At 53.5% G+C, this 18,426-nt stretch overlaps 1 protein-coding gene across 8 annotated transcripts in view; it reads right to left on the reverse strand.

The window, feature by feature from the left end:
* Nucleotides 1-18,426, reverse strand: part of agrn (agrin) — a 534,448-nt gene that overhangs the window by 287,677 nt on the left and 228,345 nt on the right. For 5 of the 8 annotated variants that reach the window (XM_038822298.1, XM_038822297.1, XM_038822300.1 and 2 more), the window contains exon 3: nucleotides 7,950-7,970. The exons of the other annotated variants lie outside the window; for them this stretch is intronic. In XM_038822298.1, the coding sequence (XP_038678226.1) occupies nucleotides 7,950-7,970 (21 nt within the window). The remainder of the gene's footprint in view (nucleotides 1-7,949; nucleotides 7,971-18,426) is intronic. 8 annotated transcript variants of the gene reach the window in all.

Raw genomic sequence — 18,426 nt, forward strand, 5'->3', positions numbered from 1 at the left:
TGACGCGTCATATGACTCCAACCCGCGCATGCGCGGATGACGTCATCGCGTATTTGCGCGAAACCCGCGCATGCGCGGGCCGGGATGCCCCTCAGCCGCCCCGCGAATGGATACTGCGGGGCGGCGGAAGGACAAATAGTGCGCGTGCATCGGGCCCGCTGCCCGCGATCGGTGCCCACCGATCGCGGGCCCATGGCATCCTTGGCACGGCCGTGGTACTGCCGTGCCAATCGGTGCCATGGTTATAAAAAGCGAGTTGTTCCCGCCGTTTTTACGAACGGCCAGACCAGGTCTGTTTGCCGTTCGTAAAAACAGCGTAAAGGGCTGGGACTTCGGCCCATCGAACAGCTGTGAATCGCTGCCGGCCGTAAAAAAAACGGCGGCAGCGATTCGTGTCGGGAGTTGGGCGGGGGGGGGGGGGGGGGGGAGAATAGCGGGAGGGCGGGAAAAATGTCGGGAAGGCCCTCCCGCTATTCTCCGACCCATCGTGGGGGTCGGAGAATTTCGCCCCAAGTTGTTTACAAAAAATAGGACGGATATTTATATCACCTCATTCACAACCGCACGACGTCAAAATACCTTATTGTCGGTGAACTGTAGGCATTATGGTTATGTAGGAAATGCAGCAGTCAACATGTGCACAGCAAAATCCTGCAAACAGCAATGTGACAATAATCAAGTAATCTGATTTTTGGGATATTAGTTTTGAGCAGGACATGAGGGATAACTGCCCCCTTGCCTTCAAAGAAATAGAGCTTTCCCTCCATCCGGAGGGGATGGTCTTGGTTTGCTGTCTTTTGGGTAAGACAATGATGTTGACACGTTAGCACTACAGCCACTGCACTGGAGTGGCAGGCTTGTTTTTTTTGTAATAATGTGTCCCGGGGTGTGGGACCTAGACCCCCCCCCCCCCCCCCCTCCCCCTCTGAGTCATGGCTGACGGCCGCTGAAATAATTTGGAGAATAGAGGTGTGCAGTTTCAGGATGGAGCACTGTGCTAAACACGGCGCATTATTGTCCAACCAATCACTCATCTTAATGGACTCACGCCTGGATACAGAGTTTTATCTGTGCGATTTCCCAATATAACACTGCCAGTGCTCAGACTCCACACTGGGATAGCTCTGCAAAGAGAGAGTTTATGTTTAAGATCGTCCTTGGAATATTGCCAGCACTTTCTATTTGACCCAATACCACAGGGTGTTAATTCCTCCACAACTGGTTTAACACCTGGGTTTAACCTTACTGGCATTAATCGCGTGCTCATCAAGCTCAGGATGTTAAGTGCTCGGCACGGAACACATTGTATTTCAGGCACTCCTCTTCTGCATCAAGCACGCCAGGGTCACAAATCACAGATGAATTACAGTGTATCACATGGAACGCCGGAAAAACACAAGGGAAGTGTCAGGAAATAATATCCACTCCCTGTTTTGCTACTCATTTCCGTCAAGCGGTGCGTATCATGTGGTCCCTGCGTCCAGCCCAGCTTTCTCCCCATCTCCCCGCAAAAGGTTTGCATTCATATAGCGCTTTTCATTACCATTGGATGTCTCAAAGTACTTTCCAGCCAGTGAGGTACTTTTGAAGTATAGCGTTGTAATGTAGGAGATATCTTGGTTAATTTTGAAGACAGCAAACTTTCACAAACAGCAATGTGCCACTGACTAGGTCATGTATTTTTGTGATGTTGATTGAGGGATAAATATTGACCAGCCGACAAGGGAGAACTCAAAGAACAAAGAGAATAAAGAACATTACAGCACAGGATCAGGCCCTTCGGCCCACCAACCTGCACAGATCCAGATTCCTTCTTTAGACCTACTACTTATTGCCCAAACAATCTGTATCCCTCCATTCCCCACATGTTCATGTGTCTGTCAAGATACATCTTAAACGTTGCTACCATGCCCGCCTCCACCACCTCCACTGGCAACGCATTCCAGGCACCCACCGCCCTCTGCATGAAAAACTTTCCCCCTCTCACCTTGAGCCTGTGCTCCCTTGTACCTCTCCTCTTCTTCTGCAAAAGAGTTCCATGGGGCCTTTTACATCCACCCCAGTAAGCAGATGGGGCCTTGCTTTAACGTCGCATCCAAGAGCCAGCACCGACAACAGCGCAGTGCTGCAGATGTGCTACACTGCGGGAGGTGCCGCCGTTTGGGGGGGGGGGGGGGGATGTTAAACTGGGGCCCCACCTGCCTCCTCGGGTGGATGTGAAAGATCCGGTGAGATCGTTCTTGGGCGTGGCAGTTGAGCGCCAATGTAGATTTTTGTGCACAAGCCCAGGACTGAGATTTAAACCCGCAACCTTGTCGTTCGGAAGTAATCTGCACAGTCTGAGCTGCGGCTGACATTAGACAGGCTGGCTGGAGGACATTAGAAAACTCAAGCTGAAGGGTGACATAGCCAAGGTTATAATAATAATCTTTATTGTCACAAGTAGGCTTACATTAACACTGCAATGAAATTACTGTGAAAATCCCTTACGCATCACATTCCGGCACCTGTTCAGGTACACGGAGGGAGAATTCAGAATGTCCAAATAACAGCATGGGCGGGATTCTCCCGCAATCGACGGGATGGCCCAACCGGTGCCGAAGGGCCGCCGTGGTCCGGCGCATGCACAGAACCACCAGCGTGTTCTGGCGCATGCACAGTGGGTTTCTTCTCTGCACCGGTCATGGCGCAGCCTTACAGAGGCTGACACGGAGCGAAAGAGTGCCCCCATGGCACAGGCCCGCCCACAGATCAGTGGGCCCCGCTCGCAGGCCAGGCTACCGTGGGGACCCCCATTCCGGGGCCGGATCCTCCCGCCCCCCCTCGGAGGACTCCGGTAGATGGCCAACCAGCCAGGTCCTGCAGTGATGGACCATGTCCATTTCACGCCGGCGGGACTGGCCAATAACGAGTGGCCGCTCGGACCATCGGGGCCCAGAGAATTGCCGGGGGGGGGGGGGGCGCTACCAACGGCCCCCGACTGGCGCGGCGTGAACCCCACCCCTGCCCGAAAACCGGTGTCGGAGAATTCGGCAGCCGCCGTTGGTGCGGCGGGGCAGGATTCACGCCGCTCTCCCCCCACCCGGCGATTCTCCGACCCGGCGGGGGGCCGGAGAATCCCGCCCCACGTCTTTCGGGACTTGTGGGAGGAAACCGGAGCACCCGGAGGAAACCCACGCAGATACAGGGAGAACATGCAGACTCCACACAGACAGTGACCCAAGCCGGGAATCGAACCCTGGACCCTGGCGCTGTTAAGCAACAGTGCTAACCACTGTGCTACCATGCTGCCCAGGTAAGAGCAACGGGCTGAGACAGAGGTAGAGGAGGGCTGGACAGTGTCTGCTACGGTTTCTTGAAACCAGCAAAATATAAATACCATTCCAACACCCAAATCACACAGGTTCTGAACCTTGTTCTGTCCTATTGAAGAAACTGTCTCCACAATTCTATCTTTGGTGTGGGAAACAAGCGAGTATTCAGTGTGGGTTTGGGCATTATAATCCATCCATTTTTATCTATTTTTAACAATCCTCTTTCTCCCATGACTTTCTGATTTAAGCTACACTCACCCCCACTCTATGCCCCCCCCCCCCCCCCCCCCCCCCCCACAAACAATATGTACTAGAAACGGGCTGAATGCGTGATGGGTTCTGGGGTTCCAAATTCTTCCTCATGGACTTGGTGGAATATGAAAATGAAATGAAAATCGCTTATTGTCACGAGTAGGCTTCAATGAAGTTACTGTGAAAAGCCCCTAGTCGCCACATTCCAGCGCCTGTCCGGGGAGGCTGGTACAGGAATTGAACCTGCGCTGCTGGCCTGCCTTGGTCTGCTTTCAAAGCCAGCGATTTAGCCCAGTGAGCTAAACCAGCTTTATTTGGATGACGGCGGATAAAGAACTGTACGTGTTCATGGCCAACTGGCACTTTCAGCCCCCATTCATTCATCAACATGAGATGGGGTGGCGGCAGAGGAGAGAGGGGCTGCACTCCACAGCAACTTGCACTTTCCACCACCAGTGCTTTGCATGTAGTATGTATCGAGCGTTTGGATCACTTAACAAGGAAGAGCTCCAATGCTTGTCGAGGCACGTGCACCAACTCCTGTACGCAAAGCATGTTAGCACCATCATTACACATCCCTCCGGCTGAAATCAACATTAATCAAATAGTTTGGATGCTTGTGGAGCGAAACCTCGCTCACGCAATGTGTCTCCTTCCAACCTTCTGGCACTGAGGCCGATTGTAATCCCGGCACAGATATCCCGGCTGAGATCTTGTATTGAACACTCCTGTCCTGCCCTGTCCTGTGTGGCTCAACTGGTTCCCAGAAAATCTTACGAAACCATCATGGCTGATCAACTTTTCGGCCTTTAGTAACAATTGCGCAAATTACACATGAGGGAGCGCTCGGCGCATTTCGGTGCCAATTGTTTTATTCTTTCCTGGGATGTAGGTGCTGCTGGCACGGCTCACCCCTAATTGCCCTTGAAATGAGTGGCTTGCAAGGCCATTTCAGAGGACAGTGAAGGGTCAGCCCCTCCGTTGCAGGCCCACATGTAGACGTGACCAGCTAAAGGCGGCAGATTTCCTTCCCTACAGGATTTTTATGACAATCGGCAATGGTTTCATGGTCACCAAGGCTTAGATTTGCTTGCCAAGGCCAGATTTATTAATTGAAATAAAATTTAAACAGCTGCCGTGGTGGGATTTAACCCATGTTCGGATAGCATTACCCTGGGAATATTAGTCCAGTGACATCTCCCTTAACATAGCAGAACCACAAATGAATCATGAGAGGGGTCTGCAATTGATTAAATGGAATTCAATGACTTGTCCACGACTCATTCTGGATAAAGCAGCTGGAAGAAGGAATGAGAAATGTTTCTGCTCTATCATTTTAGAGCAAGTCAAAACATTTTGTTGATTGGCCATTATCGATGGAAACACTACGAACAAGAGATTCACTATGGTGGTGTTTGTTGGAGTCAGCGTGAATGTAATCAGATTCAGGTTTAATTGAATTAGCTAGGTCGCAAAATGTCAGCCACGGATTGGGTTTCTGTAAACCTCAGATGTAACATCAATTGCCAAAGCTTCACACCACGAGCCATTTAAATCATTACCCAACAACAGGTAGGAAAAAGAAATGCACACACATTCATTTGTGCAAGGTCAAAAACCCCAAGGATCAAAGGTGTTCCCCATCCATCTGCACTCTCCTTACACACCCCAACAAGTAGTGGGTTAATTCAGTGCAGGCTGCATGTTAGGTCACCAGATTCACTGCAGGTCAGTTGTCCGCTCAGAAGGGAACTTGTGCCTTTACTCTCAGCGGCCCCTCCAAATCGGTGCTAGCGTTCCAATTTTGGGTCGGAACTTCATGAACCCCATCCACCAGTGCGCCCCCCCCCCCCCCCCAAAGCCCTGCCACCCCACTGTTCCCCCTCCCAGTCACGCCACTCCAGCCATTTTTCGACTTTAAGGACGTATTGAAGATGCAACAATACAGAAACAGCTGAAGGATTGTGAGGGACAGGGGAGAGGCAGGGCTGGGGGGGGGCAGGGGAGAGGCAGGGCTGGGGGGGCAGGGCTGGGGGGGGCAGGGGAGAGGCAGGGCTGGAGGGGGCAGGGGAGAGGCAGGGATGGGGGGGCAGGGCTGGGGGGGCAGGGGAGAGGCAGGGCTGGGGGGGGCAGGGGAGAGGCAGGGCTGGGGGGGGCAGGGGAGAGGCAGGGCTGGGGGGGGCAGGGGAGAGGCAGGGCTGGGGGGGGGGCAGGGGAGAGGCAGGGCTGGGGGGCAGGTGAGTGGCAGGGCTGGGGGGGGGATAGGGGAGAGGCAGGTCTGGGGGGGAGGGCAGGGGAGAGGCAGGGCTGGGGGGAATAGGGGAGTGGCAGGGCTGGGGGGATAGGGGAGAGGCAGGGCTGGGGGGGCAGGGGAGAGGCAGGGCTGGGGGGGCAGGGGAGAGGCAGGGCTGGGGGGACAGGGCTGGGGGGGGCAGCAGGGGAGAGGCAGGGCTGGGGGGCAGGGGAGAGGCAGGGCTGGGGGATAGGGGAGAGGCAGGGCTGGGGGGGCAGGGCTGGGGGGGGCAGCAGGGGAGAGGCAGGGCTGGGGGGCAGGGGAGAGGCAGGGCTGGGGGATAGGGGAGAGGCAGGGCTGTGGGCGCAGTGGGGAGGCAAGGCTGGGGGGCACAGGGGAGAGGCAGGGCTGGGCTGGCAGGGGAGAGGCAGGGCTGGGGGCAGTGCTGGGGGGAAATGGGGAGGCAGGGCTGGGGGGCAGTGGGGAGAGGCAGGACTGGGGGGGCAGGGTGGGGAGGCAGGGCTGAGGGGCAGGGGAGAGGCAGGGCTGGGGGGGCAGGGGAGAGGCAGGGCTGGGGGGGGCAGGGGAGAGGCAGGGCTGGGGGGGGGCAGGGGAGAGGCAGGGCTGGGGGGGCAGGGGAGAGGCAGGGCTGGGGGGGCAGGGCTGGGGGGCAGCAGGGGAGAGGCAGGGCTGGGGGGCAGGGGAGAGGCAGGGCTGGGGGATAGGGGAGAGGCAGGGCTGCGGGTGCAGGGCTGGGGGGGGGCAGCAGGGGAGAGGCAGGGCTGGGGGGCAGTGGGGAGGCAAGGCTGGGGGCACAGGGGAGAGGCAGGGCTGGGGTGGCAGGGGAGAGGCAGGGCTGGGGGGCAGTGCTGGGGGGAAATGGGGAGGCAGGGCTGGGGGGCAGTGGGGAGAGGCAGGACTGGGGGGGCAGGGTGGGGAGGCAGGGCTGAGGGGGCAGTGGGGAGGCAGGGCTGGGAGAGGCAGGGGGGAGGCAGTGGGGTGGCAGGGCTGGGGGTGCAGTGGGGTGGCAGGGCTGGAGGGGCAGTGGGGAGGCAGAGCTGGGGGGGCAGTGGGGTGGCAGAGCTGGGGGAGGCAGTGGGGTGGCAGGGCTGGGGGTGCAATGGGGAGGCAGGGCTGGGGGCAGTGGGGTGGCAGAGCTGGGGGGCAGTGAGGAGGCAGGGCTGGGGGCAGTGGGGAGGCAGGGCTGGGGTGGCAGGGCTGGGGGGGCAGGGGAGAGACAGGGCTGGGGGATAGGGGAGAGGCAGGGCTGGGGGATAGGGGAGAGGCAGGGCTGGGGGGCAGTGGGGAGACAGGGCTGGGGGGGCAGTGGGGAGGCAGGGCTGGGGGGAAATGGGGAGGCAGGGCTGGGGGGAAATGGGGAGGCAGGGCTGGGGGGCAGTGGGGAGAGGCAGGACTGGGGGGGCAGGGTGGGGAGGCAGGGCTGAGGGGGCAGTGGGGAGGCAGGGCTGGGGGGGCAGTGGGGTGGCAGGGCTGGGAGAGGCAGGGGGAGGCAGTGGGGTGGCAGGGCTGGGGGTGCAGTGGGGAGGCAGGGCTGGGGGCAGTGGGGTGGCAGAGCTGGGGGTGCAGTGGGGAGGCAGGGCTGGGGGGGCAGTGGGGAGGCAGGGCTGGGGGCAGTGGGGTGGCAGAGCTGGGGGGCAGTGGGGAGGCAGGGCTGGGGGTGCAGTGGGGAGGCAGGGCTGGGGGCAGTGGGGTGGCAGAGCTGGGGGGCAGTGGGGAGGCAGGGCTGGGGGCAGTGGGGAGGCAGGGCTGGGGTGGCAGGGCTGGGGGTGCAATGGGGAGGCAGGGCTGGGGGGGCAGTGGGGAGGCAGGGCTGGGGGGGGCAGGGGAGAGACAGGGCTGGGGGAGGCAGGGCTGGGGGGGGGCAGGGCTGGGGGGCAGTGGGGAGGCAGGGCTGGGGGCAGTGGGGAGGCAGGGCTGGGGTGGCAGGGCTGGGGGTGCAGTGGGGAGGCAGGGATGGGGGGGTCACCTACATGTTTGGGGGAGCTGAGACCACCTTTGACAGATGCTGCCGCTGAGGGGCAGCATGGAGTGGGGGGTGGAGCTGGGGAGGCATTCTTGGGGGGGGGGGACTTAACTGAATTTCCTTGTAAAAAGAGATGGGTTAAGGTAATACACCAGGTACTACTCACCATGACTAATCCTTCTGTATCCTATCCGCAGCACAAGATAAAAGGGAAATACGTATGTTAAGAAAGAGAATTCCAAACTGCTTGATGTCCAATGAGTTGTTTTTACAGTGTGGTCACGGTGGCAATGCAGCCAAACACAATAGGCCTATGGAGAGGTTCCAGCAACAAATTAAATAGATGGCTGTTAAAATGTTGCGCGTTTAATCGCCTTCATCTCCATCCCTTTGACATCCCGGGAAAAATTCCTGGTTTTCGCAGTGGAACATGCATCATCCTCAGTAACATCTCGTCAAAGGTAAAATGGCACGATCAGATTGATGCAGTTGTGTCGCGGGATATGGCCACGCTTATCGTAGAATCAGACACTCTCATAGCGCAAGGAGGCCATTTGGCCCATTCAAGCTGTGCAGTCTATTGGACAGAATCATGAAACAAATCGTGCATTATTTTTTTTTTTGCCGCTTCCTAACACACCCACCCCGTCTAAAATTCCCCGTCGTGAAGACATTTGTCTGCTGCTCGCTAAGAGCGTGTTCTGTCTATCGTCCGGGGGTTGGTTAAAGTGGAGGTGCAATCTTGTGGGTCCCAACATAAATAGGACCGAGAAGAGGAATATTGTCGGTCCGGGTAATACACCAGTACTCACCGTAATTCTTCCTGCTCCATCCTGCAAGCACCACAAGGTAAAAAAAAAAATGAAAGGCGGATCAGAAGGAGAAGAACAAAGCTTCGTGCTACCCCGGGAGATAAATGTAAAATTGATCAATTCTGAACCATTCCTAAAACAGCAGCATCTTCCTTACGAAAATAAAGGCCTATGGTTTAAAAAAAGACAACCCCAAACCGATTCACATCCAATGAGTTATATTTGCTCAAATAAAAGCAAAATACCCTGGATGCTGGATATCTGAAATAAAAACGTGAAGTGCTGGATAAACTCAGCAGTTCTGGCAGCCTCTGTGGGAGACAAACAGAGGGGGCGATTCTCCGAGCCCCGCTCCGGGCCGGAGAATCGCCGCAACCGCGCCATGACTCCGGTGCGCGATTCTACGAGGTGCGGAGAATCGGCCCCATTTGCGCCGGCGCGTTTGGCACGGCGCTGGCCGCTGGAATCAGTGGGGCCGCCGATTCTCCAGCCCGGATGAGCCGAGCGGCCGCGTGGATACGACAGAGCCCCGCCGGCGCCGTTCACCCTTGGTCGCTGCCGGCGGGAACTCTGTGCGAACGGTCGGGGGGTTCCTTCACCCAGGGGGGCCTCCGGGGTCTGGCCCACGATCGGGGCCCACTGATCGGCGGGCCGGACTCTCCCCCTCACCCCCCGGACCTACTTTCCAGAACAGCCGGCCCCTGAACACCGACGCCATGTTGAGGCGGGGACAGCGCGCTAAAGAAGTCCCCCGCGCATGTGCAGGTTGGCGCGGCGCCCATTTGGCACCGGGAAAGGAGGCTGGATCGGCGTGAACCACTCCAGCGCCGTGCTGGCCCCCTGTGGGGGACAGAATAGGTTGTACCCGGGCCTTCGTGAAACGCGACGGCGTTCACAATGGCGCAAACAATTGGGCTCCATTTGGGAGAATCGCCCCCTGAAGGATCGACAGAACGAGTCCATATGGACTCGAAATGTTAACCTTGTTTCTCTCTCCACAGATACTGCCAAACCTGCTGAGCTTATCCAGAATTTCCCATTATTATTGGAATTAGTTTAGCCATGGCTGTTGAGCAGCCAATCATAATTTGCATGCAGATTGCATTCCTTTTTTTCGCGCCTTGTCTTGAGATCCTATCAAATGTAACGAATGACTGAATAAGCCATGCCAGGAGGAATGTTGGCCAAGACATTGGGAATCATTTTGTTCTTCTTCCACTGTTGCTACGGGATATGGGCAGGTAGTAAGGGGGCCCGACCGAATGGCCTTCTCGCGCCCTACTTGGGATGCAATGAGGCCATTAAATCACGCAAGAGGCTTCGGATGCCTAATGAGTCGTGATCCAGATTTCCATTTTTAAATGAACAGTTAGGCCCACTTAATTATGTTGCCGCTGGATTCACCCAAGGCCCGAGATCGAACGGCCATGCCTGTGAGACCTCGCCGGGGCACCGTTTGGCACGGTCCACACAAACCCAGGCGTTCCCCAATCCTGGGGGATCTCCCAGGCCATCGGAGGTCAGGCTCTGGGCAGGGTAATCCCATGGCACTCCTGGGTGCCACCTTGGCATTGCCAGCCTGGCACTAGGGCACTGTCACCGGGGCACATTGGCAATACCACCCGGGCACTGCCAGGCTGGGAGGGGCACCGCCAGGGTTCCAGCGCCAGGGCACCAGGTTGGCACTGCTAGGGATCAGGCCAGCGAGTGCCCTGCCCTTCTGAGGTGGGCTGAAGTGGAGGGGGGGGGGGCTTGTGGATCCCCTCATAGGTACATTGGGGGGGGAGCATTTTAAAATGGCGCTCCGATCTCTTCCTGGAGGTCAGTGCAGGAAATGAAGATTAGGGCGGCCCTCAGCAGGCACCGAGTCCCATTTGATAGCGGCAAAGTCCTCAGCACTGCCAGTGTCAAGAAAAACCCCACTATTCACGCCCAAAACAGGGCTTTGTTTTTTTCCCATTAAATCGGGCCCAGGATCTCAGGCTTGCAGCTCTTCTGGAAGGCCGCTCCAACAATGGAACACACCCTCAGTGCTGCGCTGCTGCATCAGTATAGATCTCAGACTCCAAGGAACCAAAGCCAGAGTGTTAGTTGTTGGGTTGGTACTATATTAATGTTGATACATGCTGATGAGCTAGTTACCAGAGTGTTGAAGTGAATATACTTTTATGGCATAAATGGTGATCAGCATCAATGCTTTGTGCCACCAAGCAAGGGCTAAGGTCTGTGAGGAAATTGAAGATTAACAGACCTACCAGTCAAACACAGGGGCAGGGTAATGCACCAGTTACCGGTGTCTGGCTGCCCTTCTCCCATCTCTAATTGCATTTCTCGCTATCCCTCCCTCTTTCTCTCATCTCCCTTAACTCTCTTTCTGCAGATCTCCTTCTCTCACTCTTCCTCCATTTTCCTTGTCTCTCTTCCCCCCCCCCCCCCCCCCCCCCCCCCATTTTCCCTTTTCTCTCCTGATCTCACTATCCCTGTGGTATTATCATAACTGTAGGAACTGCAAGTGTTAATGAAGTGTCTAGAGTAGCCACTAGAGGGAGCTACAGTTACAAGTATATAAGGCAGTGATGCTAAGCTTTATGGGAGAGTGTGTGCAGGGGTTAGTGCGAGAGTGTCAGAGGTACAAGTAGTGTGAGTGAGAGCAGATCATAGTTTATATCAGTATTAAGATTAGCTGTCAATGAGTGTAGTTTAAATGTTAATAATCAACTGTGTATTTTTTAGGAGTATATGTTGAATCTAAACTAGGAGTGTTAATAAATTTATAGCTTTGCGTAAATTGAAGCTATTTTGTGGTCTTTGTGAACACTACGCCAACCACCCTAAAATAAGCAGCACAAAGAACACCACAATCCCCATCTTCCCTCTGTCCCTGGGTTTCTCTCCCACTTTCTCACAATGTGTTCCCCCCCCCCCATCTTTCTGTCTCTCTTATTTCATCTCCCAGTGTGTGCTTGTACATGCAGAGAAAGGCAGTCTGAGAATTCCTGCAATGCGAGGTGCCGATCTGAAGTAACTAACACGTTTACCATCCATCTGTCTAGACATCTCACCTCTGCTCTGCACTCCACCTGCTGTGCTGCACAGATCACTTACTCGGAAGTTGGGTCTGTGAGAGTCAGCAGAGGGGTGCAAAATTTACCAAAATCCCTAAGGCTGTGCACCGACCTGTCAGGCGATACATTTTCACGGGCCCCATTTGCTGTGCAACTGTTACAGACTTGAGCCTGAAGCTGAAAATCTCTCTTCAGCGACAAGACAGGACTTTCTGAATGGGTTTCTGAAACTCGCTGCTCGGCTCCATTGTGGGTCAGAAACCCGCTCTGTCTGACAGTCGCTCTTGCAATTTTCCCTGAAAAAAGCAATTAATTGCCAGAGATCAAGGTGACTATATAGAACATATAACATTATAGCGCAGTACAGGCCCTTCGGCCCTCGATGTTGCGTCGACCTGTGAAACCACTCTAAACCCCATCTACACTATTCCCTTAACATCCTGTTCAATTAATGATGGCATATGGGCTGTCAAAATTTGAGGGTCAATCAGAGACCTTACGGTATGAAGGTGCGTGTGTATATGTATATATACATATAGGTGTGTGTGTGTGTGTTTTTGTATGTGTGTATGTATATATATGTGTGTGCGCGTGTGCATGTATGTCTGTGTGCGTGTGTGAGTATATATGTGTCTGTATGTGTTTGTGTATGCATTTCTGTGTGCTTGCATGTTTACGTATGTGTATATGTACGTATATGTGTGCGTGTACGTATGTGTGGGTGTGTGTGACTGCTTTCATGTTTGTGTGAGCACGTGTGTGTGTGTGTGTGAGCATGCATGTGTGAGCACATGAGTTTGTATGGGGTGTGCAGCACGGTGGCGCAGTGGTTAGCACTACAGCTTCACGGCGCCGAGGTCCCACGGTCGATCCCGGCCCTGGGTCACTGTCCGTGTGGAGTTTGCACATTCTCCCCGTGTTTGCGTGGGTTTCGCCCCCGCAACCCAAAGATGTGCAGGGTAGGTGGATTGGCCACACTAAATTGCCCCTTAATTGGATAAAACGAATTGGGTACTCTAAATGAATAATTGTTTTTAAATGTGTGTGTATGGGGCAAGTGAGGATGGGGGGGGGGGGGGGGGGGGGGGGGGGTTTGAACCCTCTGCAGTACTGCCTGTGGCCACTGCTACACCCAGGCAGGCAGGGATGGCCTCTTGGTCGAACTGAAATTCTTTCAATCCTGGCCCTGGTGGGGCCGACAAATCAGTGGCGGTATTCTCCGCCCCGCCCCTGCCGGCAGCGTGCTCTTCCGCCCTGGCAGCTGGCCAATAGGGTTCCCCATTGTGGGCACCCCCGCACCGTCGAGAAATCTGCGGGCATGAGTGCGCTGCCAGCGAAATGGAGGATCTCGCCCCAGGCCGCTCGTCTGTTTGCCTTGGTGAAAGTCAACGCTGAATAACTTAGCATCAAACTGCCTCATTAAGTGTTTGGCTATTACCTTCTCCTCGACAATTCCAGAACTACAAGCCATGTTCTGGGGCATGGAAATGGAACTAAAGCTGTAACATTCCAAGGAAGTTGAGATAATCTATTGTAATAACGGTGCACTTAGAGCAAACTGATCAAAAGTAAACCCTTTAAATATACAGTCATTTGCCAGAAGCCTGTAGGACGCACTAATCTTCCCTTTTTGACAATCAGTGAATTGATAACACCTGTTGAAATCCCGAGTGTGTTTGAGATAACACGCATGGGCCTGGGAATTATAACGGTGAAACACGAGGATGGGTGGGGGGGGGGCCTAGTGGTGTGAACAGCAGCGATTTATATTTCCACAAAAGAGTAAGTGTGCAGGTGGAGGGTAAGGAATGTGAACTTCGCGGATGGTATTACAATAATCTTATCACTGAACAAACATTCAGGGAGCAGATTTGAGCAGCAGTTAGTTACCTCTGCTCTGGGAAAGGCAAGCATAACATTATTCCACCAAACTCTTTGGGACAACTGCAAAGCATTTTCAAAAGAGGTTAGATGTACAGCGTGTGCTTCACTATATTCTATTGGAACAGTAATTGTTGTATCATTACCTTGTGTTCCAGTACAGGGACCAAAACAAGGGTATTTACAGAATCAGGTACAGCACAGGAGCTGGCCATTCAGCCCATCACGTCGGTGCTGGGCTACTGAGCTAGTCCCACTCCCCAGCCCTTCCCCCTATGGCCAGGCCAGTTTTTGTTTCCTCGTTGGATGCTTATCCAATTCCCTTTCGAAAGCCTCAGTTGAAATTTCCTCCACCACACCATTAGACCGTGCATTCCACTTCCTCACCATTCGTAGTGTAAAGAATATATTTCCTCATGTTGTCTTAGGTTTTTTTTTTCGCCCTTCACCTGCAATCAGTGTCCTCTGATTCCTGGCTCTTTTGCCAATGGGAACAGTTTCTCCCCATCTCCTCGGCGTAGACCCCTCATGATTTTGAACACCTCTATCAAACCACCTCACAACCTCCTGTTCTCGAGGGGGAAAAGCCCCCAAACCTGGCTATCATCCACAAATCAACTAGGGTACAGGTGCTTCGCTTGCATTTTCTACGGGAGTTATTAGAGACCACGTTATATTTGAAGCCCCTCATTCTGGTCTCACCCATTTTCAGTTCACTTGCAACTCAATTGGTCCCTGATCTTTTTAACACTCGACAGTGAGTGTCAACAAACTCTGAAACCATAGCGACAGGCGGCACGGGGGCGGCATCGTGCGGAATGGAGGGAAAATTACAGCAGCTCCTCACGCCTGCCCTTAACTCTCAAATTTCTTGGTTCTACAGCTTAACGACGTGTTGGATAAACCTACACCACTCGCCGAGTGGCAGATCAATTAAAAGAGAGAAAAATATCTGGAAGAGATGGTGGGGCCCAATTTAAACAATAAAGGCCCGGATTTTCCCCATGACAAAAGGCTCTCTGCCATGGCGAAAACCTCTGAAACAGACAAAAATTATCAGTCCCACCCCCGGCACCTTCATGGAGCAGGGGTGGAGTCAAGCCAGGATTGGTGGATGTCCAATTCGTGAAGGCAGCCAGTCTTTTAAATCACCAGCTACCGCCACCGAAGTTGGAATTCGGAAGAACAGGAGGGTGGAATCTGGGAGTGTACAGGTTACAACAGGACGTCTGGACTTGATGGATGTGTTTCGAAAGCCAGGGTACCCTTTTAATGAGGTAAAGTACCCTTTGGGTCATGTCCCAGGACATCGCTGGAAGAGGTGGGAGGCACCCTTTGGGAGATGGAAGGCACCCGTTGTAATTACTAAATGCGAACATGATTTTACACACAAGCTCATTGGAACTTTCAAAGACCTGTCCAGCTGTCAAGGAAGTGTCAAACTTAGCAAAGCTGTCCAGGAAGTATCAAGGCTGTCAAGGAATAGTCCAAGAATACTAGGTGAGCTGCCATGGAGGGGATAAGGGCAAAGAGTGGTGGGTGGTGGTATGTGTTGGCACTAAGTTGACATGTGGGTATGGGGTGGGTAGCGGGACATTCGGTTGGCATGCGGTATTGGGGCAATGTGGGTGAGAAAAGGGGCATGGGTTGGCATTGATAAAGCATGTTGAATGTGTGGGAGTTGAGAGCTGGAGGTTTGTTCTTTGCTTTATTATTTAAGCAGTGCCAGAGCACAGAGGCAGGTCTGCCCCCCCCCCCCCCCCCACCCCCCACCCTCCCCACTTGGTAGACTCTGCATTCATTCCGAGGTCGCCCATCCTAACTTCTATTTCAGCCGGCCCACACTGCACCCTCCCCCAACCAAAAACCCGGCCATTTTTAAAGGCCGGATTCGCCGAGGCAGATCACCGAAACCGGTGAACCCAACCCTGGGATGGAATTCTGGGCCAAAGGTTCTTCACCGAATTTTCTGAAAGGTGGAATACACATTCTTCAGATATGGTCACATCTGGCAAAGCTGGCATTTATTAGCCCATCCAAAGATGTGCAGGTTAGGTGGATTGGCCATGTTAAATTGCCCGTAGGTTAGGTTGGGTTACTGGCTTATGGGGACAGGGTGGAGGTGAGGGCTTAAGTGGGGTGCTGTTTCCAAAAGCCAGTGCAGACCCGATGGGCCAAATGGCCTCCTTCTGCACTGTAAATTCTATGATCCCTGGTTGCCCTTTGTGATAAGGCTCCATGAACTGCGGCAGTCTGTCTGGTGAAGTGTCCAGAGTTTAGGCCCTGTGACCACTTGTTATTTGCCACAAGAAACAGAAATCAATTCAAGCCTCATGGGTGCCAATGACCTTGGCAGTATGTTTGTCCGGAATTCCGGAATTGTCAACCCGAAATCCACCAAATTGGAGGGGAAGGGAGGGGGGGGGGGAGAAGAGAGGCGAGAGGAAAAAAATCTCCCTCCTGTAAACACAAACAAGTTTATTTTTGTCCTAGGGAGCGGAGATTGGTGTGCAGAAAACCAGTACACTGCTCACTTCCCAACATCCTTACGGACTGGCAAGGATGAGCCATGCTATTTCCATGGCAACCCAGCTTTCATATGGAGATCAGTCCACAGAGCAGCCTTTGATTGGGCCTTTTTTAGCAATGGCAGAATGCAAACAGGTCGCTCAATGGAACAGTGCAGGATAATTCAATGGCTTTTCCGTTGTTGTTCCAAAACTGAGTTTGTGGACAATAAGGGGAATGTAAATCAGAAAACACAAAGACAAAGACTGTGTGGGCCCTTTAATCCCACTGCTTTATGGTGTTGGAAAGAAAACCCCAAACAGTTTATACTCAAGATACACAAACCATGGTGGATTAGAAAGTGCAAGTGCAGCATTTTACTTTCAAAAGTCCATTATGAGAAAACCGATTCAGGCTCTCTACTTGAAGTGCTGCAGATCGGCACCACAAGGCTGCCACAGTTCCAACCTTTTCAAAAGTAGAGAATGTCAGGAGGAGAGAGGTGGGGCTGAGCGAGGAGAGAGAATGAAGTGCTTTGTTCCCTGAACCATTTTCTGCCCGGGGTCTTTCTTTTTCATTAAAAACTGCGTCAAATCAGGAACCGGCCCTAATAATTAATACTGAACTCTCGCCCCAATCGCAGGGGTGCGGTTTCGTAGAAGAATGAAATGAAAAATTGCCTCTAATGTTGCCTGTCTATACCACACAAATTTAGCCAGGGGAGAGGGCAGGGGGAGGATTAAATTGTTTGCATTCCCCCTCGTCAGAATTGAAAGATTATACTCGTTGCAAAAGACAAAATGAGCTGGGGCTCCCTTTAATGGCGAACTGGCGGAGGTCCCGAAGGTTATGAGGGGAGGTGCGGAGACCATGTTTCCATCCGTGAAGGAGGCCAAAAAACAGGGGTCGCGAATATAAGATTGGCGCTCTGAAATACAATCGGGAATTCAAGAGAAATCTCCAGGCTCTGAAAGTGGGGAAAGTGTAGAAATCGCAAGCACGTGGAATTGCTGAGATGGGCAACACAGGGGTGAGAGCTGGATAGACAGGAGGGAGGAAAGAATAGAAAGTTACGCAGATAGGGTTAAATTAAAAGGGATGGGAGGAGTTGCGGTCTGGACCATAAATGGTAGCTGTGATCAAACGGGTTGAATGGCCTTGTAAAAGCCAGATGACTTGAATGAAACTACTATTTGTTACGAAATAGTCAAGGCAACAAGTCCGAGACGGAAAACAGTCCAACCTCCCATTCCCCACCTTCACCTGGAACAGCACATCAAATGGTTTCTGTTGAGGTTGTGAAGGATTTAAGGAGGGGCCTGGAAACAAAATGCAGTCACAATTCCTGTTCCCCTGTATTTTCCTTTCTGCCGCAACACCTCTTTGCAACATATTCTCATCGAAGGAAAGGCGGCGGCAAAAAAGATCCTGCAAATGTCAACAGCACCATCTTCCTTCAGGAAGCTGGCTCCTGGCATTCACTGATACTGCCATCGACATGTCATGGCACAGTGCTCAAGAGCACAGCTGGTGTGTTACCAACTTACATTTCCCTGGCCACTGTGTTCCGGTGGGTGGGGAGAGGAGAATTTTAACGACAGTTAACTTGTGCAACTGTTCAACCAGTTAAGTGGAAGAGTCGACCTGGGAGAGCAGCCAGTTTTTCAGTCTGCGTTCCCACTGTTTCTCACTGCCCAGTGACACGGTCTGTGTATTGTGTGGTTGGCATGTATGGTCTGCAGTAAATGTGAACAAGTTCAATTGCAACATTCTTGGTAGGAAATCTCAGAAATAGAATCCCTACGGGGCAGAAGGAGGACATTTGGTCCATTGAGTCTGCACCGACCCTCTGAAAGAGCACCCTACCTCGGCCCATTCCCCCCGTCCTATCCCCGTAACTCCACCTCCCCTCCACAGCTTTGAACACAAAGGGGCGATTTAGCACGGCCAATCCACCTAACCTGCACATCTTTGGGAGGAAACCGGAGCTCCCGGAGAAAACCCACGCAGACACGGGGAGAACTTGCAAACTTCACTCAGACAATCGGCCAAGATCGGAATCGAACCTGGGTTGGCGCTGTGGGGCAGCAGTGCTAACCACTGTGCCAGCCTGCCCGCCATTGGAGAAGACTCCAATCAAAAGCTCAGGACAGGATTTTCCTGTTGCGTCCACCCCAAATTCCTGGCCAAGGTCAATGGACCTTTAAATGGTCCATCAACCTACCCATCCTGTCCGCGGTGAGCGGGACGAGAAGCAACTATCCAATTGTCAAGGCGTTTAAAACTCTTCCTCAATAAATCTTTGAAAAAACTGCGCAGCTGTTCGTGATGAGACTATGTTCTCCACCTGAAGCAAATCGCTCTGGGTTGTGCTGAT

Source organism: Scyliorhinus canicula, chromosome 16 (genome assembly GCF_902713615.1).
Source record: "Scyliorhinus canicula chromosome 16, sScyCan1.1, whole genome shotgun sequence".
Taxonomy (NCBI): Eukaryota; Metazoa; Chordata; class Chondrichthyes; order Carcharhiniformes; family Scyliorhinidae; genus Scyliorhinus; species Scyliorhinus canicula.